At 44.0% G+C, this 15,343-nt stretch overlaps 1 protein-coding gene across 1 annotated transcript in view; it reads left to right on the top strand.

Annotated features, from left to right (window-relative positions):
- The window catches only part of LOC149466131 (uncharacterized), a 104,725-nt gene extending 95,709 nt beyond the window's left edge, over positions 1 to 9,016 (top strand). The window contains exons 22-23 of the mRNA XM_089672699.1: positions 2,598 to 2,709; positions 6,930 to 9,016. Coding sequence (XP_089528825.1) covers positions 2,598 to 2,709; positions 6,930 to 8,803 — 1,986 coding nt within the window. The 3' untranslated portion in view covers positions 8,804 to 9,016. The remainder of the gene's footprint in view (positions 1 to 2,597; positions 2,710 to 6,929) is intronic.
- The last annotated feature ends 6,327 nt before the right edge of the window (positions 9,017 to 15,343 follow it).

The following is a 15,343-nucleotide window of genomic DNA, read 5'->3' as shown; positions in this document are numbered from 1 at the left end:
ATCCAAATGTGGATTGCTCTTCAGGGACTAAAGCATGTGTGAACGAGCCCTTATCATGCAATATGGCTTCAGCCGGGCAGCTTTGAAACACAAAAGGCTTAAAAAATGGCTGTTCAGGAGGAATTTTGGGTCCTGTGGTATTTTTTTTTTTATAAAATGCTAAGAATAAAAAGCCAGCAGGTTTCAGTGGTTAAAAAGACACACACTTCATTAGAGTTTAAACCAGGGGTCTCCACATTTTACAAACAAAGGGCCAATTTACTGTCCTTCAGACTTTAGGGGGGCTGGATTGTGGCCAGTGGGGGTAGAAAATGTCCCGTGCCCAGCGTCATTGAGAATAAACTTTGCCACAGGGCTGGTAGTCAGTTACATAGGTCCTGTGGTCAGTAGGAGGAGGAATAGTGCTCCATCATTGGTATTACTGGGAGGAACAGTACTCTATCATTGGAATCAGTGGAAGAAATAGCACCTTATTGTTGGTGTCAGTGGGAGGAATAGTGTCCCATCATTGGTGTCAGTGGGAGGAATAGTGCCCCATCACTGGTATTAGTGGGAGGAATAGTGCCCCATCATTAGTGTCAGTGGGAGGAATAGTGCCCCATCATTGGTATCAGTGTGAGGAATAGTGTCCCATCATTGGTATTAGTGGGAGGAATAGTGCCCCATCATTGGTATTAGTGGGAGGAATAGTGCCCCATCATTGTTATCAGTGGGAGGAATAGTGCCCCATCATTGGTATTAGTGGGAGGAATAGTGCCCCATCATTGGTATCAGTGGGAGGAATAGTGCCCCATCATTGGTGTCAGTGGGAGGAATAGTGCCTCATCATTGGTATCAGTGGGAGGAATAGTGCCCCATCACTGGTATTAGTGGGAGGAATAGTGCCCCATCATTAGTGTCAGTGGGAGGAATAGTGCCCCATCATTGGTATCAGTGTGAGGAATAGTGTCCCATCATTGGTATTAGTGGGAGGAATAGTGCCCCATCATTGGTATTAGTGGGAGGAATAGTGCCCCATCATTGGTATCAGTGGGAGGAATAGTGCCCCATCATTGGTGTCAGTGGGAGGAATAGTGCCCCATCATTGGTATCAGTGGGAGGAATAGTGCCCCATCATTGGTATCAGTGGGAGGAATAGTGCCCCATCATTGGTATCAGTGGGAGGAATAGTGCCCCATCATTGGTGTCAGTGGGAGGAATAGTGCCCCATCATTGATATCAGTGGGAGGAATAGTACTCCATCATTGGTGTCAGTGGGAGGAATAGTGCCCCATCATTGGTATCAGTGGGAGGAATAGTGCCCCATCATTGGTGTCAGTGGGAGGAATAGTGCCCCATTATTGATATCAGTGGGAGGAATAGTACTCCATCATTGGTGTCAGTGGGAGGAATAGTGCCCCATCATTGATATCAGTGGGAGGAATTGTACTCCATCATTGGTGTCAGTGGGAGGAATAGTGCCCTATCATTGGTATCAGTGGGAGGAATAGTGCCCCATCATTGGTGTCAGTGGGAGGAATAGTGCCCCATCATTGGTGTCAGTGAGAGGAATAGTGCCCATCATTGGTATCAGGGCGAGGAATAGTGCCCCATCATTGGTATCAGTGGGAGGAATAGTGCCCCATCGTTGGTATCAGTGGGAGGAATAGTGCCCCATCGTTGGTGTCAGTGGGAGGAATAGTGCCCCATCGTTGGTATCAGTGGGAGGAATAGTGCCCCATTGTTGGTATCAGTGGGAGGAATAGTGCCCCATCATTGGTGTCAGTGGGAGGAATAGTGCCCCATCGTTGGTGTCAGTGGGAGGAATAGTGCCCCATCATTGGTATCAGTGGGAGGAATAGTGCCCCATCATTGGTGTCAGTGGGAGGAATAGTGCCCCATCATTGGTATCAGTGGGAGGAATAGTGCCCCATCATTGGTGTCAGTGGGAGGAATAGTGCCCCATCATTGGTATCAGTGGGAGGAATAGTGCCCCATCATTGGTGTCAGTGGGAGGAATAGTGCCCCATCATTGGTGTCAGTGGGAGGAATAGTGCCCCATCATTGGTGTCAGTGGGAGGAATAGTGCCCCATCATTGGTATCAGTGGGAGGAATAGTGCCCCATCATTGGTATCAGTGGAGGAATAGTGTCCCATCATTGGTATCAGTGGAAGGAATAGTGCCCCATCGTTGGTATTAGTGGGAGGAATAGTGTCCCATCATTGATATCAGTGGGAGGAATAGTACTCCACCATTGGTGTCAGTGGGAGGAATAGTGCCCCATCATTGGTATCAGTGGAAGGAATAGTGCCCCATCATTGGTATCAGTGGAAGGAATAGTGCTCCATCATTTGTATCAGTGGAAGGCATAGTGCCCCATCATTGGTATCAGTGGAAGGAATAGTGCCCCATCATTGGTATCAGTGGAAGGAATAGTGCCCCATCATTGGTATCAGTGGAAGGCATAGTGCCCCATCGTTGGTATTAGTGGGAGGAATAGTGCCCCATCGTTGGTATTAGTGGGAGGAATAGTGCCCCAGGAAGAATGAAATGAAGCCTATTCTTATGTAAGCACACAGAACGATAAGATCGGGTTTGGTATTATATGTCATTTCAGGAAGATAATCTGATTAAAGTTGAAGTGAAAGAAGAAGATGATGAAGAAGAAACATCTGTTTGTGGTGATGAGTCGTATAAGGAGGAAGACGTTTCTCCACAGACCAGCATGGGTGAGTATCCAGAAAAGAGCCCCAGATTCTCTTTGTTCAGAAGAAAAAAAATCTGGTCTGCAACAATCTATTGGTTTTCCCTTCCTCTGCCACCAGACAGTATTGGGGAGACAGTATGTTCTCAATGGGGGAGTCAGGAGCTGTTGACCTCTATTAGATTCTGTTTGGCAGCACTGGTAACGGTCCGCACAGCACAGAAGTGTAGTTTTCGAACCTTAAGCGATGTACAGGCGTACCTCCGTTTACGAACGCCTCGGTTAACGCAAATTTCCGGCTTACGAATGAAGATCCATTGAAAATAATGCCTCGGTTTACAAATTTTTTTCGCAATGTATGTCAGTGCCAATTTACAAATGCAATGGTGCTTTTTTTATTCTTCACTATAGCTCACAGAATTAGGGCTCATGTACACTGCAGCTGATAAACTCACATTTTAAAGCTGTTCAGCGTTTGTTTCAGCAGCCCCTGAACTCTCCCTAATGTTTTCCTATGTGTCCATGTACACATCTTCGTTTACAGTCGTTTACAAGCATTTGAGTTTACAGTTATTCTTTTGAACGCAGAAGACTTGCATTCAGCAGTTGATTTTATCAGCATTTCAAACGCAAAACGCTTGTAAACGCGGCAAATTGTGTTTATAAGCGTTTGCGTCAGAATTTTTTTTTAACTCTTTCAGTTCCCCATACTGTCCAGAGTCTTTTTTCATCATGAAAAATGCATTCAAAGCGCTTTCAAGGTACTCAAATGGACAAAACACTGAACACAGGATGTTCCTACCAAGCTTGTCACACATTGGAATGACCAATTCACACCTCAGACCTCTCCCACCCTTGGAAACAAAAGATATGTTAATGACCATTCACACCTCAGACCTCTCCCACCCTTGGAAACAAAAGATATGTTAATGAGCAATTCACACCTCATACCTCTCCCACCCTTGGAAACAAAAGATATGTTAATGACCATTCACACCTCAGACCTCTCCCACCCTTGGAAACAAAAGATATGTTAATGACCATTCACACCTCGGACCTCTCCCACCCTTGGAAACAAAAGATATGTTAATGTCCATTCACACCTCAGACCTCTCCCACCCTTGGAAACAAAAGATATGTTAATGACCATTCACACTGTCTCTGGGAATGACCAGAAGTGTGTGGACCGACACAGGGAAACACAGAGTTCAAGTATAGCGTGTAAACAAGATAATTTATTAAGGACAACACAAACATAAACGGAGTGCAACAAACCAAACCCAAAGCTAACACAAATACATACAACAAGGTGAAACAAACCCAAACCTAAACTGATATATATATATATATATATGTATATATATATATGGAGCACAATGTAGTCAGGCGGGCCGGGTCGGTAGCTAACGGGCAGACAAGGTACAAGGAGTAGGCAGAAGATTGGTCAGGAGTAGCTGAGGTCGGTGCAGGCAGAGTTCAAGCACAGTCAGGATCAAGCAGAGTCAGGATAAGGCAGGAAGCAGACAGGATGCAGGTACAGGGGCTCATGGGAACAATACAGCAAGGCCCTGACAGCAGGCCTGGCCATTCCTTTAATACACCTCCTGCAATCGGCCCCAGGTGATGGCTTGATTGCAGGAGTGAGCTTCTGGCTGCTGAGAGCACCTGCTGGCCAGCCCTGGTACTGCAGCCCACACGGCAGGTGAGTCCCACCACCAGTGGTGAACCCATTCCTGACACACACCTCAGACCTTTCCCACCTTTGGAAACAAAATAAATGTTAATGACCAATTCACACCTCAGACCTCTCCCACCCTTGGAAACAAAAGATATGTTAATAGGTAATGTTCTGTAGTTTAGAGGGCATGGCTGACAACACCACATGACATTTCAAAGCAGCAGAAGCAGTGTGTTGTCAGCCAAAACAGGACGTTAAGAGCTTACTGGATTTCTGGCAGATCGACATACATTTTTCTGTACCTGCAGCATTTTAAAATGGTTGAAGCATGGGGAAATGTGCATGTATTGCAGAGATGCATAGAATCAATTTGCTTTGCATTTACCCAGATGTACATATTTAAACACTAATGATAGTCTGTGGGTAGGGTGGCACTTGGGCACTGCCTGAGGGCCTGGGAGCCGGTAGGGGGCCCCATGAGCAGGGCTGTCTTTTCGCCCCTTAAGTCCCCCCCCCCAACAAGGGGGATCGTGTGGAAAAGGTGGGTGATCAGTGCAGCAAGTGAGGAAATGATTATTATTATACAGGATTTATATAGCACCAACAGTTTGCGCAGCGCTTTACAAAATAGCTGAAGCCAATCTTTTGTGGCCCTCACTGAAACGGCTGAAAGCCAACATGTGCTTCAGCTGATGCAGTGATAGCCACAAAAAAATGGTTCCAGTTATTTCCCCCCTAACCACCGCACTTTGGATTTCTCTGTGTAGAGTTTATTTCAGGTACTTTTATAGTGCTGTCAATTTACACAGCACTTTACATATATATTGTACATTTACATTAGTCCATAACCCTCAGGGGGCGTACAATCTAAGGTCCCTAAACCTCAAGGAGCGTACGATCTAAGGTCCCTAACCCTCAAGGGGCGTACGATCTAAGGTCCCTAACCCTCAAGGGGAGTACGATCTAAGGTCCTTAACCCTCAAGGGGCGTACGATCTAAGGTCCCTAACCCTCAAGGGGCGTACGATCTAAGGTCCCTAACCCTCAAGGGGAGTACGATCTAAGGTCCTTAACCCTCAAGGGGCGTACGATCTAAGGTCCTTAACCCTCAAGGGGCGTACGATCTAAGGTCCCTAACCCTCAAGGGGCTGACGATCTAAGGTCCCTAACTCACATTCATACATAAACATACTAGGGCCCATTTAGACAGGAGCCAGTTCACCTACCAGCATGTCTTTGGGGTGTGGGAGGAAACCGGAGTTCCCGGAGGAAACCCACGCAGGCACAAGGAGAACATGCAAACTCCATGCAGGTGGTGCCATGGTTGGGATTCGAACCAAGAGCCCTAGTACTGCCATGGGCGAAAGTGCTAACCATTTAGCCACATCTTCCTGCAAATCCTCTGATGTGGAGAACATTGGATGGTCCACTCCTCTGGGATGATGGTGCTGGGGCTGCATTTCGTATACGCCTACCTAAGTGGTTAGGGATTTGAAAGGGAGTCCTGTATTAACCACTTCAAGTCCGGACACTTTCACCCCCTTCCTGTCCAGGCCAATTTTCAGCTTTCAGTGCTATCACACTTTGAAGAACAATTGCGCGGTCATGCAACACTGTACCCATATGAATTTTTTAGCATTTTTTGAGGAAGATAAAACTTTATTTTGGTGGTTTTTATTCACCACTGGGATTTTTTTTTGCTATGTAAATGAAAAAGTCCAATTTTGAAAAAAAGTGTTTTTCTTATAAAATTTTGCAAATAAATAATATTTCATAAATCTTGGTCAAAATGTATTCCGTTACCTTTTTAGTAAAAAAATAAATAAATAACCCAAATTAGTTTCTAACCAAAAATTATAATTTTTAAACATTTTGTTTTTACATTTTTATTTAATTTTTTTATATATATATATATTTTTTTTTACATACTGTCACCCTAGCAGTACAGTGTCACCTTGGTGACACTGTACTACTTGTGGGGGGTGATGAACATTTTTTTTCTTTTACACTGATTGCTTTTACACCCATGAAGGCTGTAAAAGCAATCATTTCTCCTTCTCTCTGGCTGCATTCTTGCAGCCATTGAGAACTACTGTGTGAGCTGTGATTGGTCACAGCTTGTCACATGGTACAAGGCTGTTGAGAATAGCCCTGTACCATGTGATCTCTGTGATCATTCACAGATTTCACACATAGTAAGCAATGTCAGAAGTGACATCTTGCTTACTACTCTGCATGTGATCACTGATTGGCAAATCAGTGATCACATGATCGGGACCTCGCACATAGGTCCCGTATGACGATCGGTGTTCCACTGTGTCCGGAGGACACAGCAGGCACCAGATTGCGGTGTTGCGCGCTCCCAGGGAGCACGCACAAGCAGGGGGCGGGGAGGCTGTTTATAAACAGCCACCCAACCCTGCACTGCCACCGTCCGGCTGTTTATATACAATGGGAGGTGGTTAAAAAGCTCCATTCTCTTTTTTCCAAAATGTCGCTAACCATTTAGCCACTGTGCTGCCCAAGTATATAGAATTATCCTGACAAATATCTTTTTTTCATTTCTAGGGGGTGAAGCATCCTCATCTTTTGAATCCACCTCACAAAGAACTCACACACAGCCCTACTCTTGTTCGGAGTGTGCTAAATGTTTTTCCCGGAGAGCCTACCTTATTAGACACCTGAGGACTCACACGGGGGAGAAGCCGTATTCCTGTCCTGAATGTGGGAGATGCTTTGCTCAGAGCCAAGACCTTATCGCACATCGCAGAACCCACACCGGGGAGAAGCCATATCCGTGTTCTAAGTGCGGAAGGCGTTTTGCGATTAAATCCACTCTTGCTAGGCATAAGAAAGTTCATACCGGAGACAAGCCGTATTCCTGTTCGGAATGCGGAAGGCACTTTCGGGAAAAATGGAATCTTCTTATCCACGAGAGGACTCACGCGCCCAGAAAGCAGTTTTCATGTTCGAAATGCGGAGAATCTTTCAACCGGAGAGCAAACTTCATCTCACACCGAAGATCTCATGTAGGAGCGGGGTCCCATTCCTGTCCGGAGTGCGGGAGAAGTTTTTTTTTCAAATCACGTCTCGTTGCACACCAGAGAACGCACATGGGGGAGAAGCCGTATGCATGTTCTGAATGTGGGAAATGTTTTCGATGGAAAGCAACACTTCTCAAACATGGAAAAGCTCACTCGGAGGAGAAGCCGAATTCTGGACAGGAGACATCTGTTGCACAAAAACCATCAGTTGATAAGCATCAAAAATCTCAAACGGTAGAAATGCGTTTTTCATGTTCGGAATGCGGGAAACGCTTTCCTTTTAAATCCCGTCTTGTCGTTCACCTGAGGGCTCACACGGGAGAGACGCCATATTCGTGTTTAAGATGCGGGAAAAGGTTTTGTTGGAAATCAGGGCTCGTCAAGCATGCAAAAGTTCATGCTGGGGAGAAGCTGGATCCCGAACAAGAGTTATGTCTTACGCAACAAAAATCTTCTACAGAGGGGAAGCCGTTATCGTGTTCGGAGTGCGGGAAATGTTTTTCTGTTAAGTCTCGTCTGCGGGTACACCAGAGAACTCACACTGGAGAGAAACCATATCCCTGTTCGGAGTGCGGGAAATGTTTCTCTGCTAAATCACGCCTTCTTATCCATCAGAGAGCTCACACGGGGGAGAAGCCATATGCGTGCAAAGATTGCGGAAAGTGTTACGTAGATAAATATCTTCTTCAGCGACACCAAAAAAGCCATGTTGTTGTTAAGCCCTTTTCATGTGCTCAGTGTGGGAAACGGTTTTTACAGAAATCCACTCTTATCAATCACGAAAAATATCACTCGGGGGACAAGCCGTACCCCTGTGTAGAATGTGGAAAATCTTTTCTTATAAAAGAAAGACTTATTAGACACCAGATGAGTCACACAGGGGAAAGGCCATTCCCGTGTCCCGAATGTGGGAAGTGTTTTATGCAGAAATCCGATTTTGTTAAACATTTCAGATCTCACACAGGGGAGAAGCCATTCTCATGTCCTGAGTGTGGGAAAAGTTTCTCTAGAAGAGACAGACTTAGCAGACACCGGATGATTCACACCGGGGAAAGACCATACTCGTGTTCCGAATGCGGGAAAAGTTTTATACAGAAAGCCGATTTTGCTAAACATCAAAGATCCCACACGGGAGAGAAGCCGTTTTCATGTTCAGAGTGCGGGAAATGTTTTTCTTTAAAACCATCTCTGATCAAACATGAAAGAGTTCACACTGGGGAGAAGCCGTATTCGTGTTCGGAATGTGGGAAAGAATTTATTGACAAAATTACTTTTAACAGACATCAAAAAAGCCACACCAGCGATAAGCCGTACCCATGTTCTGAATGTGGGAAAAGTTTTTTATGGAAGTCGACTCTTTCCAAGCACCAAAAAACTCATGCAAGGGTGAAGTCATAGTCACATTCCCATCTTGGAAGAGTCTTCAGAAGAAGTCAGCTCTCCGTGCCCATGAAAACATTTGTAGATCTGTTCCTTTTGTGACTTGTATGCAATATTTTCAGATGTCCTGTGTAATATTTAAACATGCCCACCAACGCCTGCAAGCAAAGCACTCACTGGCTTACTGTAATTCCATAACCATTTTAAGTCATTAAAGTGTTATTAACCCCTTCCCGCCTAACGGTAAAACAAATGTTAATGCCTAAGCACAATTTTGCAACTTTGACATTTCTTAGTAAAACCATACATCATCTTGCAGCTACTTCGTACATCCAAGTGGATTATACCTTTTCAGGATAAATTGGGCTTTCTTGTGCTGGTAAATGGTAATGGATATTTCCTGATTTTTTTTTTTTTCAGTTATCAAGGAAAACTGATCCAAAGTAGTAAGAACAAAAAAATCTTTTTTTTAATTTAGCTGTATATTTCTTGCTACTACCATAACCTACCACCAAAGAACAACCCAAAATATATTCTCCTGCTTCTGACGATCGCAGAGATACCATATTTGTGTATGTTAGTTGTTTGTACCCGTAGTACAGCCCAGAATCAATAGTGTGCATTTTGCTTTTTTTTTTTTTAATCGTACCTAAAGCACACTGACACTAATTTGAAAATTGAAAGAAAAAAAAATCCTGCCCCAAAAAATACTGTCTCTGACTTTGACCCAAACACTGACCCTGGCACTGACCTAGATCAAACCTTGATTTTGGTATTTTTTTAATTTTTTTTATTTTTTACATTTTTTTTATTTTGTAAACATTCAGCTTTTTTTAAATAAAACCGCATCCCGTCCGCCCTATAGCAGAAATACTGCTACAGGGCAGCACGGGTGTGCAAAATCACATGCAAAGTCACATATATATATATGTGTGATTTCACATGGCCAGATAGGGGGCGCGCATGTGGCACACGTTCCTGTGTTATAAATAGCTGTGTGTATAAGTGGGTGCTGCAGCGACTGTCGGCTGGAGTCGAACAGAATCAGCAAGGGAGAATGTCACCAGCACACCGAGGATCACCAATATGGGGCCAAAAGTTTCAATAAACGATCACATAGTTACAGCAAGGCAACGTTTTGCAGTCTCACAGGACCCCTTCATCAGGCATGCGTCGCCATTTGCGGCTGTCAATCACTGGGTTCCGGACGGTAATTACTCGCCGGCGCCCGGTGATTTCCGACGAACACCGACAGGGAGGAGGACTGTTTTGTTTACTAACAGTCCTCCTTCCTTGTCAGCTCGGGCACACCACAGCCATCCAGAGCAGTGTCCTTACAGCGAAGCACCAACACACCGCCCCCTATGTAAAACATTCCCTGCACACAGTTAACCCTTTGATCGCCCCTCATGTTAACCCCTTCCTGCCCAGAGCCATTAGTACAGTGTAAGTGCTTTTTATTAGCACTGATCATTGTATTGGTGTCACTAGGGATGTCAGTGACACCAAGTCAGTTCCCCCCGTGTCAGAATGTCTGCTGCAGTCCCGCTATAAGTCGCTGATCACTGCCATTACTAGTAAAGAAATAAATAATTCCAGTATCTATACCGCCATTTGTAGACGCTATAACTTTTACATAAACCAATTCATTTACACATTTTTGGGATTTGTTTTTAGCAAAGACATGGAGCAGAATACATTTTGGCTTAAATTTGATGAAATTTGATTATTTTAATTTTTTTACTGGACATGTTTAATAGCAAAAAGTCAAAAATAGTTTTTTTTTCTCAAAAAAATTTTTTTTATAGCATAAAAAATGCACAGGCGATCAAATACCACCGAAAGAAAGCTCAATATGTGAGAAAAAAAGGACGTAGCAGCGTTGCATGACCGCGCAATTGTTAAAGTAACGCAACGCCATAACGTAAAAAATGGTTTGGTCAGGAAGGGGGGTAAAGCAAACATGTCATCCTTACATGCTCTATGCAACCCTACAGCAGTTCCGATCCTTCTCTTCTTGGGTCCCTCGCCTGCACTCCTGGCTCCTCCTCTTGAGCCAGTGCCTCCATAAGGAAGCGGCTTCCTATGGGGAAACTAGTGCAAGCTTGCTTTCGTGCCCCACCCCCTGCTTCCTTTTCAGAGTTTGATTGACAACACGGGATCCATTGGCTATGGATCCACTCTGTGAGAATGGACAGAGCCGGGAGAGCCACTGCTCTCATGCACAGTGCTGGATTGCAAAGGGGCTCAGGAAGGTACAAGGGGGGGATCCCCGGCACAGGTTTTTTTTTTACCTTAATGCATAGAATGCATTAACCCCTTGCCCTCCAGAGGATTTACCCCCCTTCCTGAGCAGGTCATTTTTTGCTACATTTTAACTGACAATTGCGTGGTCATGCAATGTTGCACCCAAATGAAATTTACATCTTTTTTTCCCCAGAAATAAAGCTTTTGTTTGATGGTATTTGATCGCCTGTGCGTTTTTATTTTTTGCGGTATAAACAAAAAAAGACCGCCAATTTTGAAAATAAAAACAATATTTTTTACTTTTTTTGCTATTAAACATGTCCAGTAAAAATCTAATTTTGTCATAAATTTTGGCCAATATGTATTCTGCTCCATGTCTTTGCTAAAAAAAAAAAAACCCAAAACGTGTAAATTAATTGGTTTATGTGAAAGTTATAGCGTTTACAAATGGTGGTATATATACTGGAATTTTTTTTTTCTACTAGTAATGGCGGTGATCAGCCACTTATAGCGGGACTGTGGTGGGCATTCTGAAACTGGGAAGGAAATAAAAAATCCACTACCAGCTAAGAAAAACAAAAATAACCAAAAAAGCATAACAGGACTAAATTCTGTTACAATGACCATTGCAAAAAATGAATTGCAATATAACACATTGCACATAATATAGTGTTCATATGAAAAAAAAATTATATATCAGTTAGACCCTGAGGTCATCACAGAGGACAAGGTGCGCTCTTTACGTCTGGAGGAAAAGAAATGTAATCACCCAACACGGAAAGGTTTCTTCACAGTAAGAGCTGTGAGAATGTGGAATAGACTCCCTCAAGAGTTGGTTCTGGCCAGCTCAGTGGATTGCTGTAGGAAAGTCCTGGATTCTTTCTTAGATACACATAATATAACTGAATATAACATTTATAGGTAAAGTTGATCCAGGGAATATCCGATTGCCTCTCGGGTGATCAGGAAGGAATTTGTTTCCCTGCAGGAACAAATTGGATCATGCTTTTCTGGGTTTTTTGCCTTCCTCTGGATCAACTGTGGGTGTAGGATTATAACTTTTTTTTTTTTAATGGTTGAACTGGATGGACTTTCGTCTTTTTTCAGCCAGGCTAACTATGTAACTATGTAGTCGGGTGTAAATGGACAGCAAAGTCTGGTAGTTTTGCCTGGGGACCCAGGTTTCATTAACCTCTGGTCAATAAAAAGTTAAACATTTTCATTTGTCCTATTTTGCTCCAGATGGACTATATCATGGTATAGCATGGATAAACTTTCTGCTACCTCTTTAGGTGGAGAAATAAAACTTGGTATCACATCCAGTGCTTCAGAAGAAATCCCTGTGACTACCAATCTTCATTCGGTAGACTTTTCTGACTACCCTCTTAGTGTCACCCATCAGACAGCCAGTAGAGCAGATCTTGCCTTACATCAGTGTTTGCATGTGAGATATCATGTTCATGCTCTGACTTTAGTGAATCTGTTACTCAGAGAGGAACCCTTACCCCACTCCAGAGACCTCAAAAGCCATATTTGTGTATATATACACAGTTAGGTCCATATATATTTGGACACAGGCACAATTTTAGAATTTATTCAGGTATTTACCAAAACATACTGAAGCTATAGTTACATAATGGATATGGGCTGAAAGTGCGCACTCTCAGGTGTAATTTGAGGGTATGTACATCCAAATTGGAGGAAGGGTTTAGGAATTACAGCTCTTAAGAGCAGCCATCCCCCTTTTTTCAAGGGACCAAAAGTAATTTAACAATTGAATATAATCATAAATAAAATATTCATTTGTATTATTTTGTTGAGAATCCTTTACTGGCAATGACTGCCTGAAGTCTGGAACCCATGGACATTACCAAAGACTGGGTTTCCTCCTTTCTGATGCTTTGCCTGAAGTCTGGAACCCATGGACATTACCAATGACTGGGTTTCCTCCTTTCTGATGCCTTGCCTGAAGTCTGGAACCCATGGACATTACCATAGACTGGGTTCCCTCCTTTCTGATGCTTTGCCTGAAGTCTGGAACCCATGGACATGACCAAAGACTGGGTTTCCTCCTTTCTGATGCTTTGCCTGAAGTCTGGAACCCATGGACATGACCAAAGACTGGGTTTCCTCCTTTCTGATGCTTTGCCTGAAGTCTGGAATCCATGGACATGACCAAAGACTGGGTTTCCTCCTTTCTGATGCTTTGCCAGGCTCTATCTGCAGCTGTCTTCAGTTGCTCTTTGTTTGTGGGCCTTTCTGCCTTTAGTTTTGCCTTCAGTAAGTGAAATGCATGCTCAATTGGGTTGAGATCAGGTGATTGACTCGGCCATTGCAGAATATTCCACTTCAGAATATTCCCTTCAAAAGCTCCTGGGTTGCTTTTGCAGTGTGTTTTGGATCATTGTCCATCTGTACTGTGAAGCACCATCCAATCACCTTTGCTGCATTTGGCTGAATGTGGGCTGACAGTATATCTGTAAACACAGCTGCTTCTGTCTTCTGTCACATCATCAATGACCCAGTGCCACTGGAAGCCATGCATGCCCATGCCATCACACTGCCTCCACCATGTTATACAGATGACGTTGTGTACTTTCGATCATGAGCTGTTCCAAGCCTTCACACTTTTCTTCCCGTCATTCTGGTACAGATTCATCTTAGTTTCACCTGTCCAAAGAATGTTTTTCCAGAACTGGTCTGGATTTTTTAGATGTTTCTTGGCAAAGTCTAATCTGGCTTTTCTATCCTTCAGGCTTATGAATGGTTTGCACCTTGTGGTGAACCCTCTGTATTTGCTCTCGTGAAGTCTTCTCTTCATTGTAGACTTTGACAATGATACGCCCACCTCCTGGAGAGTGTACTTCACTTGTCTGGATGTTATGAATGGGTTTTTCTTTACCATAGAGAGGATCCTGGGATCACCCACCGTTGTTGTCTTCCATGGACGTCCATGCCTTTTTATGTTGCTGAGCTCACCAATGCGTTCTTCTTTCCTCAGAATGTACCAGACTATTGATTTGGCCACTCCTAATGTTGCTGCAATCTCTCTGATGGATTTGTTTCGTTTTTGAAGTCTTACAATGGCCTGTTTCACTTGCATGGACAGCTCCTTTTGAACACATGATGTAGGTTCACAGCAATAGATTCCAAATGCAAATACCACACTTAGAATCAACTCCAGACCTTTTACCTGCTTAATTGATGAAGAAATAACGAAGGAGTAGCCGACACCTGGCCATGAAACCGCTTTTGATTCAATTTTCCAATTACATTTGGTCCCTTGAAAAAGGGGGGATTGCTACTCTTAGGAGCTGTAATTCAGGTGGTCCACCGAGTCTGCCCATTTTTTGTTTGTTTTATTTTATTTTGTTTTGTTTTGAGTATAGATCTATGCTTGTCCCAAGCATGTTTGAAGCTATTTACTGTTGACTGGCTCGCTACCTCTGCAAAACAAAAAAAAATAAAAATTAACAGAACCGAAAAAGCATAACAGAACCACATTTCCGTTAAAAGATAACGTTTATTGATGTCTAAACAAGAGCAAAAAATTGAGAATACACTCACCGGCCACTTTATTAGGTACACCTAGGGGCGGACTGACAACTCATGGGGCCCCTGGGCAATAGGGGATCACGGGGCCCCTGTGTCCTTGCCCACACTCAAAGCACACCCAAAAAAGCCTATAAAAGGTACCAGGGGCATTTAATGGGGCCCCCTACTGACCCCGGGCCCTCGGGCAGTGCCCGACTGCTCAAATGGTCAGTCCGCCCCTGGGTACACCTGTTCAATTGCTTGGTAACACAAATTGCTATTCAGCCACATGGCAGCAAGTCAATGCATTTAGGCATACAGACGTGGTGAAGATGACTTGCTGAAGTTCAAACCGAGCATCAGAATGGGGAAGAAAGCGGATTTAAGTGATTTTTGAACGTGGCATGGTTGTTGATGCCAGACGGGTTGGTGTGAGTATTTAACCACTTCCCATCCGGCCCATGTATATAAACGGCCGGACAGGAGCAGTGCAGGGGCGGGTGGCCATTTATAAAAGTCCTCCCACTTCCCTGCTTGTGCGCGCTCCCTGGGAGCGTGCAGCACCGCGATCCGGTGCCCGCTGTGTCCACTGGACACAGTGGAATACCGATCGTTGTACGGGGCCTCTGTGTGAGGTCCCGATCATGTGATCACTGATTGGCCAAGCAGTGGTCACATGAAGAGTAGTAAGCAAGATGTCACTTCTGACATCATTGCTTACTACGTGTGAAATCTGTGAATGATCACAGAGGTCACATGGTACAGGGCTAATCACAA

This window comes from Staurois parvus, unplaced genomic scaffold (assembly GCF_062004578.1).
Source record: "Staurois parvus isolate SC_StPar_1 unplaced genomic scaffold, SC_StPar_1.0 ptg000132l, whole genome shotgun sequence".
NCBI lineage: Eukaryota > Metazoa > Chordata > Amphibia > Anura > Ranidae > Staurois > Staurois parvus.
The sequence above is the reverse complement of the archived record's forward strand: the minus strand, read 5'-3'. Positions and strand labels throughout refer to the sequence as shown.